General features: G+C 43.3%; 1 protein-coding gene across 1 annotated transcript; it reads left to right on the forward strand.

The window, feature by feature from the left end:
- The first annotated feature begins 3401 nt into the window (after positions 1 to 3401).
- Positions 3402 to 14577, forward strand: LOC111847444 (WD repeat-containing protein 5). Its single transcript, XM_023818621.2, has 14 exons — positions 3402 to 3618; positions 6276 to 6395; positions 8427 to 8535; positions 8910 to 8983; positions 9210 to 9299; positions 9991 to 10080; positions 10659 to 10742; positions 10838 to 10893; positions 10982 to 11028; positions 11299 to 11374; positions 11511 to 11544; positions 11733 to 11807; positions 12038 to 12125; positions 12243 to 14577. Exons 2-14 carry the CDS (start codon positions 6315 to 6317, stop codon positions 12341 to 12343), a joined length of 1005 nt encoding a protein of 334 aa, XP_023674389.1. The 5' UTR covers positions 3402 to 3618; positions 6276 to 6314; the 3' UTR covers positions 12344 to 14577.
- Positions 14578 to 14585: the final 8 nt, after the last annotated feature.

The raw sequence follows: 14585 nt of genomic DNA on the forward strand, positions 1-14585 counted from the left end.
CCCATACCTAACTTTAGGAAGTATACCTGTTGGTTTGGCAATGATGCAATTCTTGAGATTGACATTGCTGAATAAAAAGAGGTTGATTCTCTGAAATCAAATATTTATTTATTTGTTATTAAGGGAAGGAAACGACGGAAATGAAAGTGGTTGTCATTGTTGACACACCATAGCACACAGTGCACAACAATGAAATGTGTCCTCTGCATTTAACCCATATGTGACATTGTGACATGGCTGGAGGCAGATAATTCATTGCCCAGGGAGCAGTTTTTGGGGGTGGTGCTTTGCTGAGGGTACCTCAATGGTACTTTTCTGTTCAATTCAATTCAATTTTATTTATATAGCACATTTTCACAACATTACATTGTGTCAAAGTGCTTTATATTATCCCTGCCAAAAGCCCCCAATGAGCAAGCCAAGATACAGGATACAAGAGATACAAGATACTTTATTCGTCACATACATGGTTATACAAGTACAACATGTAGTGAAATGTACCGTGAAAGACCCTTAGACTGTGCAAATCAAATAAAAAGTTCAAGTCAACAAGTTGAAAATCTTACAACTAAAACTAAAAACTAAAAAGTTACAAAAACTAAAAATGTTCACATAATATAGAGAAATACAGAAGGTCTAATATAGAAAATAATTTTAAGGTTAAAACTGTACATGTGCATGTGGCGACAGTGGCAAGGAAACACTCCCTAGAACCCTATTATTCAAATCATGGTCTTCGAGGTCCGAGCCCTGCTGGTTTTCCAGCCTTCCTTTTCCTGTGAGTCAGGTGTGAAGCCTCTGACCAATCAGAATCAGTAACTATTAAACTAACTACCTGGAAGAATTGAAAACAAGGCCTGGATTTGGAATCGAGGTCCAGATTTGAAGAATTCTGCCCTAGAAGGAAGGAACCAGACTCAAAGGGGTAGTCCATCCTTAAGGGGCCGGCAGAGGAAGTCAAATAAGAAAGTTGGCGAACTCCCAATTCACACTGTCCAATCTTAACATGTGAGTTTCAAAGTGGGGGGCAGGCAGGTGCTCGTGCTACTTCTGATGGCAGGATGAACAGTGGTACGGCAGCAGGGCATTCAGGGAAAAAAAATCACTGGCAGAAGGGCGAGCAGGCTGGAAAGACTCCACAAGTAGTGGAGGCATTGCAGGCAGCAGGGAAGGCAGAATATCTTGATAATTTGGGGTCTCCAGGCAGCACAGCCCAGGAGGAGTAGGGGATATAAAAGGAGGAGTAGGGGATAGCCAAAGTAGGGGAGACTAGAGTCCGTGCAAACAGATGAATGCAATATGTAAGCCAAGCAGATATGGTTATGGCAGCACAGGTAGGATGGAGAGCAAGTAGGAACGCAGGCATGGGGAGTCCCTGAAACGTCGGCGCTCCAATTCCGAAGGGGGTGTGAAGCTAGAGTGACAGCACTGACAGTTCAGTTCAATGGCACTGATCCCCACCCAGCTCTACACCTCACACTGTAGACTTAACTGGGGTGAGCAGTTAGCTAGAGTGAGAACTAGAGTCCCCAAAAGCTAAGAACTAGAGTCCATATAAGCTAGAGAACTAGAATCCATGAAAGCTAGAGAACTAGAGTCCATATGAGCTAGAGAACTAGAGTCCATATAAGCTAGACTAAACAAGTGTGTTTTTAGTCTAGACTTGAATATTGAGCGTGAGCCTGAATCTTGCACATCCAGTGGAAGACTATTCTATAGCTGAGGAGCTCTATAAGAGAATGTATGTAGTTCCTTCTACTCTAGGTAATAATAGATATTCTGTTCCTTGAGACTGAAGCAAGCAAGGGTTGTAAGAGGCCAGTAGATCTCTAAGACATTCTGCTTAGAATTTTTAGAATTTAGTGATCATTGTTGATACACCACAGCACACAACAGCGAAATGTGTCCTCTGCATTTAACCCATATGTGACATAGCAGGGGGCAGCTAATTCAGCACCCAGGGAGCAGTACCTTGCTCAGGGTATCTTAGTAGTGCCTTGCTTGTCAGGGATTTAAACCCACAATCCGTCAATTACAACTGTGTTTCCCTAACCATTAAGACACCACTGGTACAATGGTACAGACATTGGTATAAGGCCATTCAGTGCTTTTCAAGTTAATAGCAGTATTTTGTAGTCAATCCAAGACTTAACTGAAAGCCAGTGAAGGAAACATAGAACAGTGGCCTGTACTACGAAGCAGGGTTACTGGCTTATTGGGGTAACTTGTCGGATTTAAGGTACCACAGTTTAAATGGACTTCATATTCATTTACTTACATTTTGCCCAGACTACCTTAAATCCGACAAGTTAATATGATCAAATTGTTTAGTGTTTGTAAGAACTGTGGGTGCTGCATTTTGTACCAGCTGAAGTCTATGCAAGGATCCAGATGGGCAACCACAAAGGAGGACATTACAGATGTCCAGTCTGGAAATTAAAAAGGCATGTATTAATTTTTCTGCATCATGAAAGGAGACCATCTTCCGAAGCTTGGCTATGGGCCGTAGATGGTAGAATGCAGTTCTAGTAATACTTCTTGTGAGAGCATCGAAACATATATCTGAATCAACCAGGACACCACTCTGTTAGGCTTAGTATGAAGACCACCTAGACGGAGGTTTTCAAACTTATTTCCAGTAGCCTTGGGACCAAATAACAGTTTCTTCTGTGTTTAACATAAGGATTTTTTTAGCCATCCAACACCAGATGTCTAGTAGACAGTCTTTTAACCAAGAGAGCTGTGATGTATCATATGGTTTAATATATATATATATAAGACCTCAGTCTTTCAATTACAAGTGTACCTCCCTAATCACTTTACCTGAATATGTCATAATACAAGGGAAATATACCATTATGCGTGTTTATAGCTGAATAGCGAATTTGATACTTTAATTTAATTCTTGACTATAGTGGTAGGTGGCACTAGATATGTAGATACTCTCTTTTAAACAAATATAAGTATAGGAATATTATCTAGAGAAAAGAACATGTTGATAGACAAAATACAACCAGGAACTCATATAACATGACTTTTATACATAAAACAGACTAAAGATTTTAGATGTGTACTTGGGTGCATTTGGGAGCAAAAGAGTGATGTAAAACAATCATTGAAATTCAGATTTTTCAGACTAACAAAGGGATAGGATTGTTCCAAATAGTGTTACTATAATATTGACCCCGTTCAACTGAGACGTCTTGATATATTTCTGTTGTGTTAGAAGGTAGTAAGTACAGTATTGACATTGGCTTGTAGTCAAAACCACTATTGATTTACGCCTTGCAGAAATGACACACGCCGAAGATCCTCTGAGGAAAGTAAAAGCGATTCAGTTTAACGCAGAGATTGACGGATTGACCCTTAGCGGATGCCGTAATGTTGTAATACGCCTTAGCTTCAGACTGCACATGCGCGTTGGCTGTTCGATGCCACATTCCTCGCCTGAGCTTCGAAGCCAAAACGCTGCAGCTTCATTACTTGTTAGCCATCATCAAAAAGACAATTACAGTTACAGCCAGCTCATTGTTATATAAGAGGACTTTATACCGCCAGTTAATAACTCGTTAGGTGGGATTCAAAATAACCGCACATCGTTGCGCCAATCGCCAGAGCGTAAGTGTGTCCGCTTTTTATTGTTTGAATGGAGTAACAGGCTAAGCAATTAGCCAGTAATGCAATGCATTTAAAAAAATCCAGAAATGAAAATAGCATGCATCTGCTTTGCGTTAATCTGGGGAGTGGCTACGACCCTGGGATGTGTCAAGGTGTGAATGAAGAGCGTAAACACAGTGCTGAGTGCATGTAGGCATATAGTGCTGTTGTGGGATAGGACTCGTAAAAGGCCCCTTTTCAGCCCATAGCTAATAACTCAGCCAGTGCCGCCTCCTTTATGCCTGTCTTTTTGGCCAGAATTAATTCCAAATAATGTGTTGTTTCTTTAATATATGTAATCCATTCATAAATGTAACTAGCTTTAGACGTAGTCGGTGATGTGATGTCTGAAGCTGGCGGTAGTGGATGGTCATGCAGTATTAATCATACACACGTGTCGTGCCGTACGTACATAATTGGCAAAATTTAACGCGGCCGTAGCTGATTTTAGAGATTTGAAGGATTTCTTTCATGCGGGCCGGCATGCGTATTTGTATAAGCGTTGGTAATGGTCCTTTACCTCTTCTCCTCCAAAAATTTGCAGACCCTTAATGCGTATGAGGTATACGTCTGTGTATTGTATACCTGCCACTCTCCAATGTAATGGGTAAACAACGTGGGATCAGAATTTGAACATTTGTCACCGACTTCACAGACAAGTATTACATAATTTCACTTATGTTGACTTCTCTGCCCTGTTGTTATCCGAAATGCACTTTTCTGTTAAGCACTATAAAATATTAGTTATTGCTTCGTCTCCGCCAACCTACCTCCACGATCTTCACGATTATTACTTATAGCCGAACGTCAGTTGTATCTGTTTCTAAAAAAAATAGAATGTTTCGATCTGATAGATGAACTATTTTTCTTTACATATATTAGCCTTTGAAACTTGGGAGTAGCCCAAGTGTGTTTACTAAGAAATAAAAGCAACAGTGTTGCAGCCTGTTTGTTGAGCAGGTAAATCTTTTGTCTAGTACTGAGAAGCTTTTCCCCCTTTTTTTTTCTTTCAGCTTTTTCACTGTTGTGAGTGATTAATTTTTTCAGTCGATCTTTTCTTTCTTCATGCCGCTGTTCCATACCAAGGCTTTGGGTGTTTTCCCCTCATTGTCCAATCCCACTAGGCAGTTAACTAATGCCGGCGATTTCCCAGACCAGTTCATCTAGTTTGTGCTAGCAGCTTGACCCTAAGCATTTTATTCATTTGTAAACCTTTGATACCTTTAGATTAGGGGTGACAGTCTCCAGTCCTGGGGGGCCAGAGCCCTATGCATCTTTGGGTTTCCCCTCATTTAACTCACCTGATTCACCTTCTTGTGCTAATTACCACACAGCTCTTGAGCTGAATCATTTATGGTGGAACAGTGAAAGAACTAAGCAACACAGGGCTCCGGCCCTGCAGGACTGCAGTTTGACACAAATGCCTTAGATGATAAATTCCTTCAATGTCCACCTAATGAGCAGTGTAGGTCATGTGTGTTTCCATGGTAGCACTGTGCCTGTCGTATAACAGTAATATCTACTTTTGTGATTTGAGATAAAACCGTAGCGGCTCCGTTTCTTTACGAGTACTTTTTAATTATTAATTTGAGTTTGGACCCTGAAGCTGGACTGCTTTTGTTATGCTAGAACCTTGAAAAGGGCTAAATTGCACTGAGCCGGTATGTAGCTATACAGAAGAGCAGTATATCCCCTTGCAGGCGTTAAGGTCAACCTGTCAGCAGAAGTGAGTGTCGCTGTTTTAGAAATGGCTCACTTTTATGGTTAGAGAATCAGAGTGGATTGCAGATAATAATCTCTGTCTGCCATGTATGTCTGAGCGTTGGGTATCAGCTTAGCCTCTCTCACCAAAGCCACACATACTGTAATATTAGTCAGCCAGAGAAAAAAAAAAACTACCAATATCCATCCATCCATCTTCCAAACTGCTTGGCGGGAGGGTCCGGAGCCTATCCCGGAAGCTATGGGCACCCCAGGATGGGGGGCCAGCCCAACACAGGGCACACTCACCTATGGGCAATGTCATTAACCCCAATAAGCCTTAGCATGTCTTTGGACTGTGGGGGGAAACCAGAGTACCCGGAGGAAACCCCACGACGACACGGGGAGAACATGCAAACTCCACACACACGTAACCCAGGCAGAGACTCAAACCCAGGTCCCAGAGGTGTGAGGCAACAGTGCTAACCACTGCACCACCATGCCACCCATATATATATATATATATATATATATATATATATATATATATATATAAAATATAAAATATAATATTTAAAACATATTTTTCCTCTCCTTCCTTGCTTTTTTTTTTACTCTTCAAATTGACTTACTGTCAACTTGTTGTATTTCCTCACCTTAAAAAACAAACAAAAAAAAAACAAATAAAAATAACATTCTGTGGTTCTCCCTTAGAATCACAAAAAATAGCCACAACGGCTTTTGATGTCTGCAGATTTAGCAATCGTTTATGAACCTCGTTAAGACTTTTACGGTTGAATCAAAGGAGCAGGGGCACCACGGGGGGGGGGCAGTTAGGATGATTCCAAGGGCCCCTGAGTGACAGGGGCCCAAAAATATAGGACATAATTACAGTCCTACGCCCGTCTCCTTCACAGCTCCGCCGCAGCGGCACCCATCCCTGCGATCCTGTAACCATGGCAACCGAGGAGAAGAAACCGGAGGCCGAGGCCGTGAAGGCGCAGACCGCCTCGTCTGCCTCCGCCAGTCAAAGCAAGGTAGGGGCCTTCGCTCGCGTAGCACGTGACCCACCTGTTCGCCGGGTCACGTGCAGTAAATGACTCGCAAGTTGCGAAACTGTTCAGCTTCTCTCCTAATCGCTTTATCTGAAGTGAGCTGTGCAGTATTAGATTTGACCGTGATGTGTTCCAGAGTGGAAAATTAAATTCTGAAAATCCATTCGGTGTCGCGTGGAAATTGAACTAGGAAACATACATCACGCTGCATTTGATTTTATTTTATTAATTCCTGTTACTCAGCTGGTACTTGGCAGGTATGTTAGCTGCTTAGAAACAGAAGGGCATTAATCTCTTTGGTCTTTCCAGATTTGAATCACAGAGTATAAACCCCCCACCCTCTATCTCTGTAAGCTGGATATGGAACAGATTTCCTCTGTTATGAGAGGAAATTCATTTTTGAGATTAACTGCTCTGAAAACGATCGGTGTATGATATTGTCAGTAGGTTATATATCGGTGAATACTTTGTGTGTATATTTGTGTGTTAAACATGTCCTTTTGTCCATCTTCCATAATCACCTATCCAGTGCTGGGTCATAATGTGTGTTAAATATGTATCGAGCTATTAGATCTGACCACATACGTATCGCCTTGTGGTTATGTTTGATCGTATCGTTTTTTCTTGGTGCTTTGTTCGTTTTGCTGTAGTATTGTAATTTGGTTTTTAAATCGTAAAGCGCTTTTTGACTGTGTGCGGAAGGTGCTGTGTCATTGTTTGCCAACCCTGTCCTCGGGACCCCCAGACACCAGGAGCTGGTGGGGATCGAAAACCTGGACCGTCTGGGGGTCCCCAAGCACCAGCTTAGGAAACACTGTGCTATATCAATAAACTGTGCCTGCATGTATGATTGGTTCTAGTGGTTGGGGGGGTTGCGCTGTCGCCTTTGCCTTCCATGGTTGGGGGTTCAGATGCTGCCATTGACTTTCTGTGTGTGTGGAGCCTGTATGGGCTCCCCATGTGTGCAGGGTTTTTATTCTGTATTCTCTGGTTTCCTTCCGCTGTCCAACCCATTGTGTCTGTCTGTCTTTGTCTATATCTGTTCCTGTTCCTGTTTGTCTTTGTCTGTGTCTGTCTGCCTGTCTGCCTGTGTCTGTCTGTCTGCCTGTGTCTGTCTGTCTGCCTGTGTCTGTCTGTCTGCCTGTGTCTGTCTGTCTGTCTCTGTGTCTGTCTGTGCCTGTGTCTGTGTCTATCTCTCTTTGTCTGTCTGTCTCAGTGTCTGTCTGCCTGTGTCTGTCTCTGTCTTTGTGTCTGTCTCTGTGTCTGTCTGTGCCTGTGTCTGTCTCTCTTTGTCTGTCTGCCTGTCTTTGTCTGTCTGTCTCTGTGTCTGTCTGTGCCTGTGTCTGTCTCTTTTTCTGTGCCTGTGTCTGTCTCTCTTTGTCTGTCTGTCTCTCTTTGTCTGTCTGTCTCTCTTTGTCTGTCTGCCTGTCTTTGTCTGTCTGCCTGTCTTTGTCTGTCTGCCTGTCTTTGTCTGTCTGCCTGTCTTTGTCTGTCTCTTTGTCTGTCTGCCTGTGTCTGTCTGTCTGCCTCTGTGTCTGTCTGTCTGCCTCTGTGTCTGTCTGTCTGCCTCTGTGTCTGTCTGTCTGTCTGTCTCTGTGTCTGTCTGTCTGTCTCTGTGTCTGTCTGTGCCTGTGTCTGTCTCTCTTTGTCTGTCTCTCTTTGTCTGTCTCTCTTTGTCTGTCTCTCTTTGTCTGTCTCTTTGTGTGTCTGTCTCTTTGTGTGTCTGTCTCTGTGTCTGTCTGTCTCTGTCTCTGTGTCTGTATGTCTGTCTCTGTGTCTGTCTGTGCCTGTGTCTGTCTCTCTTTGTCTGTCTGTGCCTGTGTCTGTCTATCCCCTGCGATATGCTCCAGGCTTATTTTGACCCCACAGTGGACAAGTGGACCGGGAATGTTGATGGGTTTGATGGAATATACTATATACTGTTAGTAATAAAATTAGTCTTGGCTGCACATTTGCTTGCTTTTTGCTGCTGTAAGCCTCGCATTCTGACCCTGCGCTGCATATGTCACGCAGTCTGCGCCGGTGAAGCCCAACTACACCCTGAAGTTCACACTAGCCGGCCACACAAAAGCTGTCTCCTCTGTCAAGTTCAGCCCGAGCGGCGAGTGGCTGGCCAGCTCATGTGAGTACCTTGCTGGTAGCCTCTCCGCTAAATGCCATTGGCCCAGATCTCCCGGCTCCACCCCCTGACCAATGGCCATCAAGCCAGTAGCTTGATTGACACATTGACCTGGCTTTTAATGGGTCAGTAGCAGCAGTTCTGATTCCCTGTTGCCATTTAGAGGTAAATGTCTGATTAAACACTTCAGTGATCTTAAGTAACACTGAAAATACAGAGCACATGTAAAAGACCAACCTGTCATATTCATAACTCACCTCTGTAGCCGGGGACCCAGCTGTTTTATCGTGGACAGGGGCTGGTGTCTGTGAGCTCTGAGCAAGTCTTTAGCGTTTAAGGAAGGGACAATATTGAGGCTTTTGTACTTTGCTGAACAGCTGCTGATAAACTGATCAAGATATGGGGAGCCTACGATGGCAAGTTTGAGAAAACGATATCCGGCCACAAGCTGGTAAGTAAAGGCGTGGCTCTTCGGAGACGGCCGTCGTTTTGGGGAGGACGCTCGCTGGAGCTGCTTCAGCTTGGTTTGGGAATGACTTTCTTTAGAGAGCCCTAGTGTTTAATGTACCATCAGTCAAGGAAACATTTATATTCTCTGTATAGTTAAAGGAGAACCTGCTCAGGGTGGGGGTGGGTGTTGGTCATTTCTTCTTACATTATCTGTCTGATTCCTCCAGGGCATCTCCGACGTAGCCTGGTCCTCCGACTCCAATCTGTTGGTGTCCGCATCTGATGACAAGACCCTGAAAATCTGGGATGTCAGCTCGGTGAGTGAGCATTGGGGGGGGGGGGGGGGGATGGGGTGTGTGTGTCTGTGTGATGTGCCGTGCGGTGCCATGCCATGGGAGGGGGGGGGGAGTGATAAGCCAGTCAGAAATCGAAACTTAGGAGGGCAGAAGTGAACATTCAGAGGTATTTCAATCGTGACTTTTAAATGCTTACATGGTGCTGCTGTGAGCATGTGCCTGTGTTTATTTGGCAATGACTGCGTAAACTATAAATGTAGGAAAAATGGAAGAATAAACGTATTTTGCCAATTGACAAACAAAGCCTTCCTGTAATTCAGACATCTTTGTGTAATTGAAGAGCACACAACCAGTGATTTATTTACTTTAAAAAAAATAAAATAAAAATTCTCAGGCACAAAATCCTAACTAAACACAACAGAAGGCTGTCTCTAATTAAATACTTTTTTCCAATTTTGAGCACAACAAATATAGAAATTACAAAAACACTTAGTCACATATTTCCTTTGCCCCTTGGTTTAAAAGCATCTCGCTTATTGCTATGGTGATGGTGTTAAAAATATAAATGCGGGATTACCATGGTAACTGTGCAGCAGTTCCGTGCAGCAGCCGGGAATACCCCCGAAGCGGCAGAGTGCAGGTGTGGAAGGATTGTTTGTCCGGCAGTGACACCTGTGGTCCTCCTTTGGTAATGCATCTTTTTTTTGGGCAGGGTAAATGTTTGAAAACACTAAAAGGTCATAGCAACTACGTCTTCTGCTGCAACTTCAACCCGCAGTCCAACCTCATTGTGTCTGGATCGGTGAGTCCACACTCTTCCTGTTGCTTCTCCAGTCTTTTTCCATGACAGCTTAGCATAGTCCATACTACACTCCTGTCGTTCCTGCGGGTTGTGTGTACATTCCTCATTCAGCCGTGTATGCAGATGGTAATGGTTGGTTCCTATGTACGGCAATGATATTCCACCACAGTGTTACAGAGCAGATGTTGTCATCTTGGTCTGAATGAATTCTACTCTTAGCAGTGTTTGGGTAGATTCTCTCCATGAGTTTGTGTACTAGAATACATCTTAGTGCTCATTCAGTGATGGGTTTTATGTTTTTATATATGAGTTGTTCCATATTAAATCACCCAGTTTGAGAACTTTCCCAGTTCACCCTGTCAGATTCCTCTGAAAAAATTCACAGGAACTCCTACACCAAACTTACTTTTGAAATTTTGCAGTAAGTGTGCACTGATGTACAAAAAAGTCCACTAGAACCAAAATTTGGGCTGCATGCGCACGGTCTACACGGGCCCCCCCCCAAGGGAGGAATGTGAAACCCTAATGGTTCCCGCCCCCGGTGCTGAAAAACTGTCCCCGTTGGGTTGTCTCCATAGTTTGATGAAAGCGTGCGGATATGGGACGTGAAGACCGGGAAATGCCTGAAGACACTGCCCGCGCACTCCGACCCAGTCTCAGCGGTGAGGACGTGTACCACGTGCACCATGCTGTTACTGTTCTATCAGTGATTCACATTAATTCTAATACCTAACACCTGCCCCCCCCCCAATTCCAGGTTCATTTCAACAGGGACGGCTCCCTGATAGTCTCCAGCAGCTACGACGGCCTTTGGTAAGATTCTCTTGCTGACCTTAATTTGAATACCACTGCGGCTCCAGACACCTTATCAGAACATCTCCGTCTTTTTGTCTGCTTCCAGCCGAATCTGGGACACGGCGTCGGGACAGTGTCTCAAAACGCTCATCGGTGAGAGGAGTTTTGTTTTTGACCTACTGTGGTGTAAGACGACGAAGAACAGAGCGCAGTATATGTTTTAGCGTTTCGGCTGTTTTCTTTGTGACTCAAACCAGTGTCTTTCCAGTAATGAAACAAGCGAGCGAGTCGCAGGGAAGTTTCCGTAGTAGACTGTCTTTGTTCTGTTTTGTCTTTATACATATCCGTGTTGCCCCTGGCAACCTTCTGGGTGGAACAATCGGTTGTCCAAATGTATGACTGAAACGCTGATGTTGTTGGCAGATGACGACAACCCTCCAGTGTCATTCGTGAAGTTCTCACCCAATGGCAAATACATTCTGGCTGCCACCCTCGACAAGTGAGTGATGCCACCCCCCAAAAAGGATGTTATGCTGGCTTATTTGAATGAGACTTGCCCCACCCCCCAAAACCAGATATAAATCAGACCATATTTATATGACGTATATTCACCAGGTCATTTGTGTTATTTCTAGTACCCTGAAACTTTGGGACTACAGCAAAGGAAAGGTAAGGATTGTATTATTACACAACTCTAACCAGAAGAATCAGTTACTAGCTGAAGCTGCGATCTGCTAAATGTTTTAGTTTTTCTGGAATTTTCCTTTGTTTGAAAAGGCATTTTTGTTCAGTAACAGATGTAGCATTGTCTTCCTGACTGTTCATAGTAAGTAAATGTATGCATTTTTTTGTTTCAGTGCTTAAAAACCTACACCGGTCATAAAAATGAGAAGTACTGCGTGTTTGCAAACTTTTCCGTCACTGGTGGTAAGGTACGCGACTTCCACATCTCTATCAAAATGTCAGTGTATTTGTGATGCTGAGAAGCTGGTAAGGTCACTGTATTCCTTCTACAAAAGCAGACGGTATCACCAGTGAAATCCCCCAAACCTCATTGCTTTGGTAACATGTTCCCGTCCTGGGGCTACTGGCCTCAGTCTCATTGGCTGTTTGAGCTGCATTGATTATTGATTATTCATTGTCCACGTCTTCTGCCCCCTAGTGGATAGTCTCAGGCTCGGAGGACAACATGGTGTACATATGGAACCTGCAGACCAAGGAGATAGTTCAGAAGCTTCAAGGCCACACAGGTATTGAGATGACATCATTGTGTTGGCCTTTGATGCGGTGGTTCCGCCTTGAGGGTGGGGGGGGGGGGGGTGTGGCGTGTTCGACACTGAACCCTGTTGTCTCTTTCCACCTCCCAGATGTGGTGATCTCCACCGCCTGCCACCCCACAGAGAACATCATCGCGTCTGCAGCTCTAGAGAACGACAAGACCATCAAACTGTGGAAGAGCGACTGCTAAGCCCCATCTATGGCCTGTTGTTTCATTTGATTGCTTTAGTTAGGATTGTTTTTTTTTCTGTCCTCTTGGAAAGAGAACTTTAATGCCAGGATGGTCACATGTGACCCGTGGATCCACCCCCACCCCCTTTCCACAAGAACTGGTCCAGGGAAAAGGGGTCCAGCAAATCCGAAACAGTCACCCAGCATCAAAACCAAATCTGTCTCCACTTACTGAAAAAATCTGTTTCCTTCTCTGTCTCTCTCCTTAAAGAGGCCCTCCAATGAAAAGAACTTTGTTTTGTACTATGAGAACTTACATGTTCTCTTGCCTCCCCAGACCGAAGCTTCTCGTCTTGTTCCTGTTGCCCGGAGACCACTTTCCGAAGTGCCATAGAGTCTGTCTACTCTCTGCCTCTAAAACAAGTTGGTCTGATTAAAGTGAAGCAGTCTCTTACATGTGATATTTATTTTTTTGGGGGGTGGGGGAATTCAGCAGGAGTTCTTCGAAGCCTTAAGCTGAGAAGCTTTAAAGTCTAAACCTATCAGTCACTGGGCATGTGTGCTGTCCGCAGCAGATCACACTTGAACAAGCCAAAATGCTAATGCATTCTAATTAGCAAACACTAGCTATAAAATCTTTGGCTTTTAAGTTTGACGTAGCCATTTTTCAGTATTTGTAGTGTTTAGCTTTAATAGACCGCAGTATATAACACCAATGATTTTTTTGTGGAATACTTTTTTTTTTTGAACCAGCCTTTTTACTTGTGAAGAGCAGAATTGTTTTACAAGGCTAATGCAGTTCATATTTTCACTACTGTTGCTACAAAAGGGGTTTCGACTTCAGAATCCACAGAGGAATTTGTATGGCCAGTTGCCCAGATGCCTTTTTCTGACATAAAAGCGATTGCTTTGTGGGTGTCACAGTAGTTCGAGAAGAGCAAATAGCCTGCCCCAGTATCGTGTCCGAACTTTGGGAAGATTTCTGGCATTTGGATCTGCCTTGATACCACACAACACAACCTCTTATAGGCAGGAAGTCAGGCCATGATGATGATGTAGTTCACCGCATCCGTACTCTCCACAAACGGCTATTGTTCTGCATAATCCAAACCCACCCTTAGGCTTTCTGGATGAAGATGAGTCTTTGGTGTTTCCCTGTGCAGTTGCTGTAAGATCTATAGCTCCTGTCACACTTTCACTGTAGCAGTACTCCAACGAAATCGTTGTTCCCAAAGTTTGTTTTCTCCTACCCCCCCCCCACCTCTTGTATGGCATTTTTTGGGGGAAAACTTCCAGTCACAGATTTTTCTCAAGGAATGCAAGCAAGCCAGCTGTAATGCTTGGGAACGGAGGTTACTGTGACTGCATTCACCCGTCAACTATAACCTTTAAATATTTTTGGCTTTTTACACTCTGCCTTTCAATCGCGCCACACGGGACTACGTAAAAACTGCAAGAGATCGCCACTGTAAAGCTGCTTTGTAAGGATTTTTTTTTTTTGGTGCTATAAAATTGTGCATTGAAAATGTGGACAATATTTGTTGAACCTGATTTATTATTTCAAGGGTGTAAGTTGCAGTAAAATGGTTAAATGTTTGACCACAAATCCTTTGAAGTACAAAGAGCACATTGGATACATTTCCTGCCTTAGACTATCCTTGTTTCTTCGTAAGTCCTGTTGATTTGTCATCTTGAAACATATTTCCCCTTTAAGGCTGATTATCAGAACAGGACTTGGAATGAGATCCAGTCAAATTAGAAGCAGGACCATCTTATCACAGGTGCTTTGGAAAGTAAACTGTTCTTACCCTTGTGATTTATTACGCTTAATGGTTTTGGTTGACATCCAGTCTTATTTTCCTGATGGTACAATATAACTGATTGATAATTTATTTGGTCACTAGGCTCGCCAAATAAAACCGAAAAAATGGACTGTATATATGCAGAAATTTCATGCTTATGTATTAGTAAAACAGCAAAATTACCACGTTTCAACTTAATTTTCTTTTTAATATATGCATATATTATATATATACACTTTAGCTGTTAGGATATAAAAATAACTTTTTTCCTCATATAGATAAATTTAGGGATGGGGAAAAATATGTCAAATCTTTGACTACCTTTCTTGGTCTGAAGGATGCAGTGTTAAGAAGGGCTGCATGGTCACCACACCTGTATTATTCTGGATTCTGTGAACATGCATTTTGACAGTAATAACCTGTGACTCAATAAAGTAATTTTTTACATGCACCTCTGTG

Source organism: Paramormyrops kingsleyae, chromosome 7, assembly GCF_048594095.1.
Source record: "Paramormyrops kingsleyae isolate MSU_618 chromosome 7, PKINGS_0.4, whole genome shotgun sequence".
Lineage (NCBI taxonomy): Eukaryota > Metazoa > Chordata > Actinopteri > Osteoglossiformes > Mormyridae > Paramormyrops > Paramormyrops kingsleyae.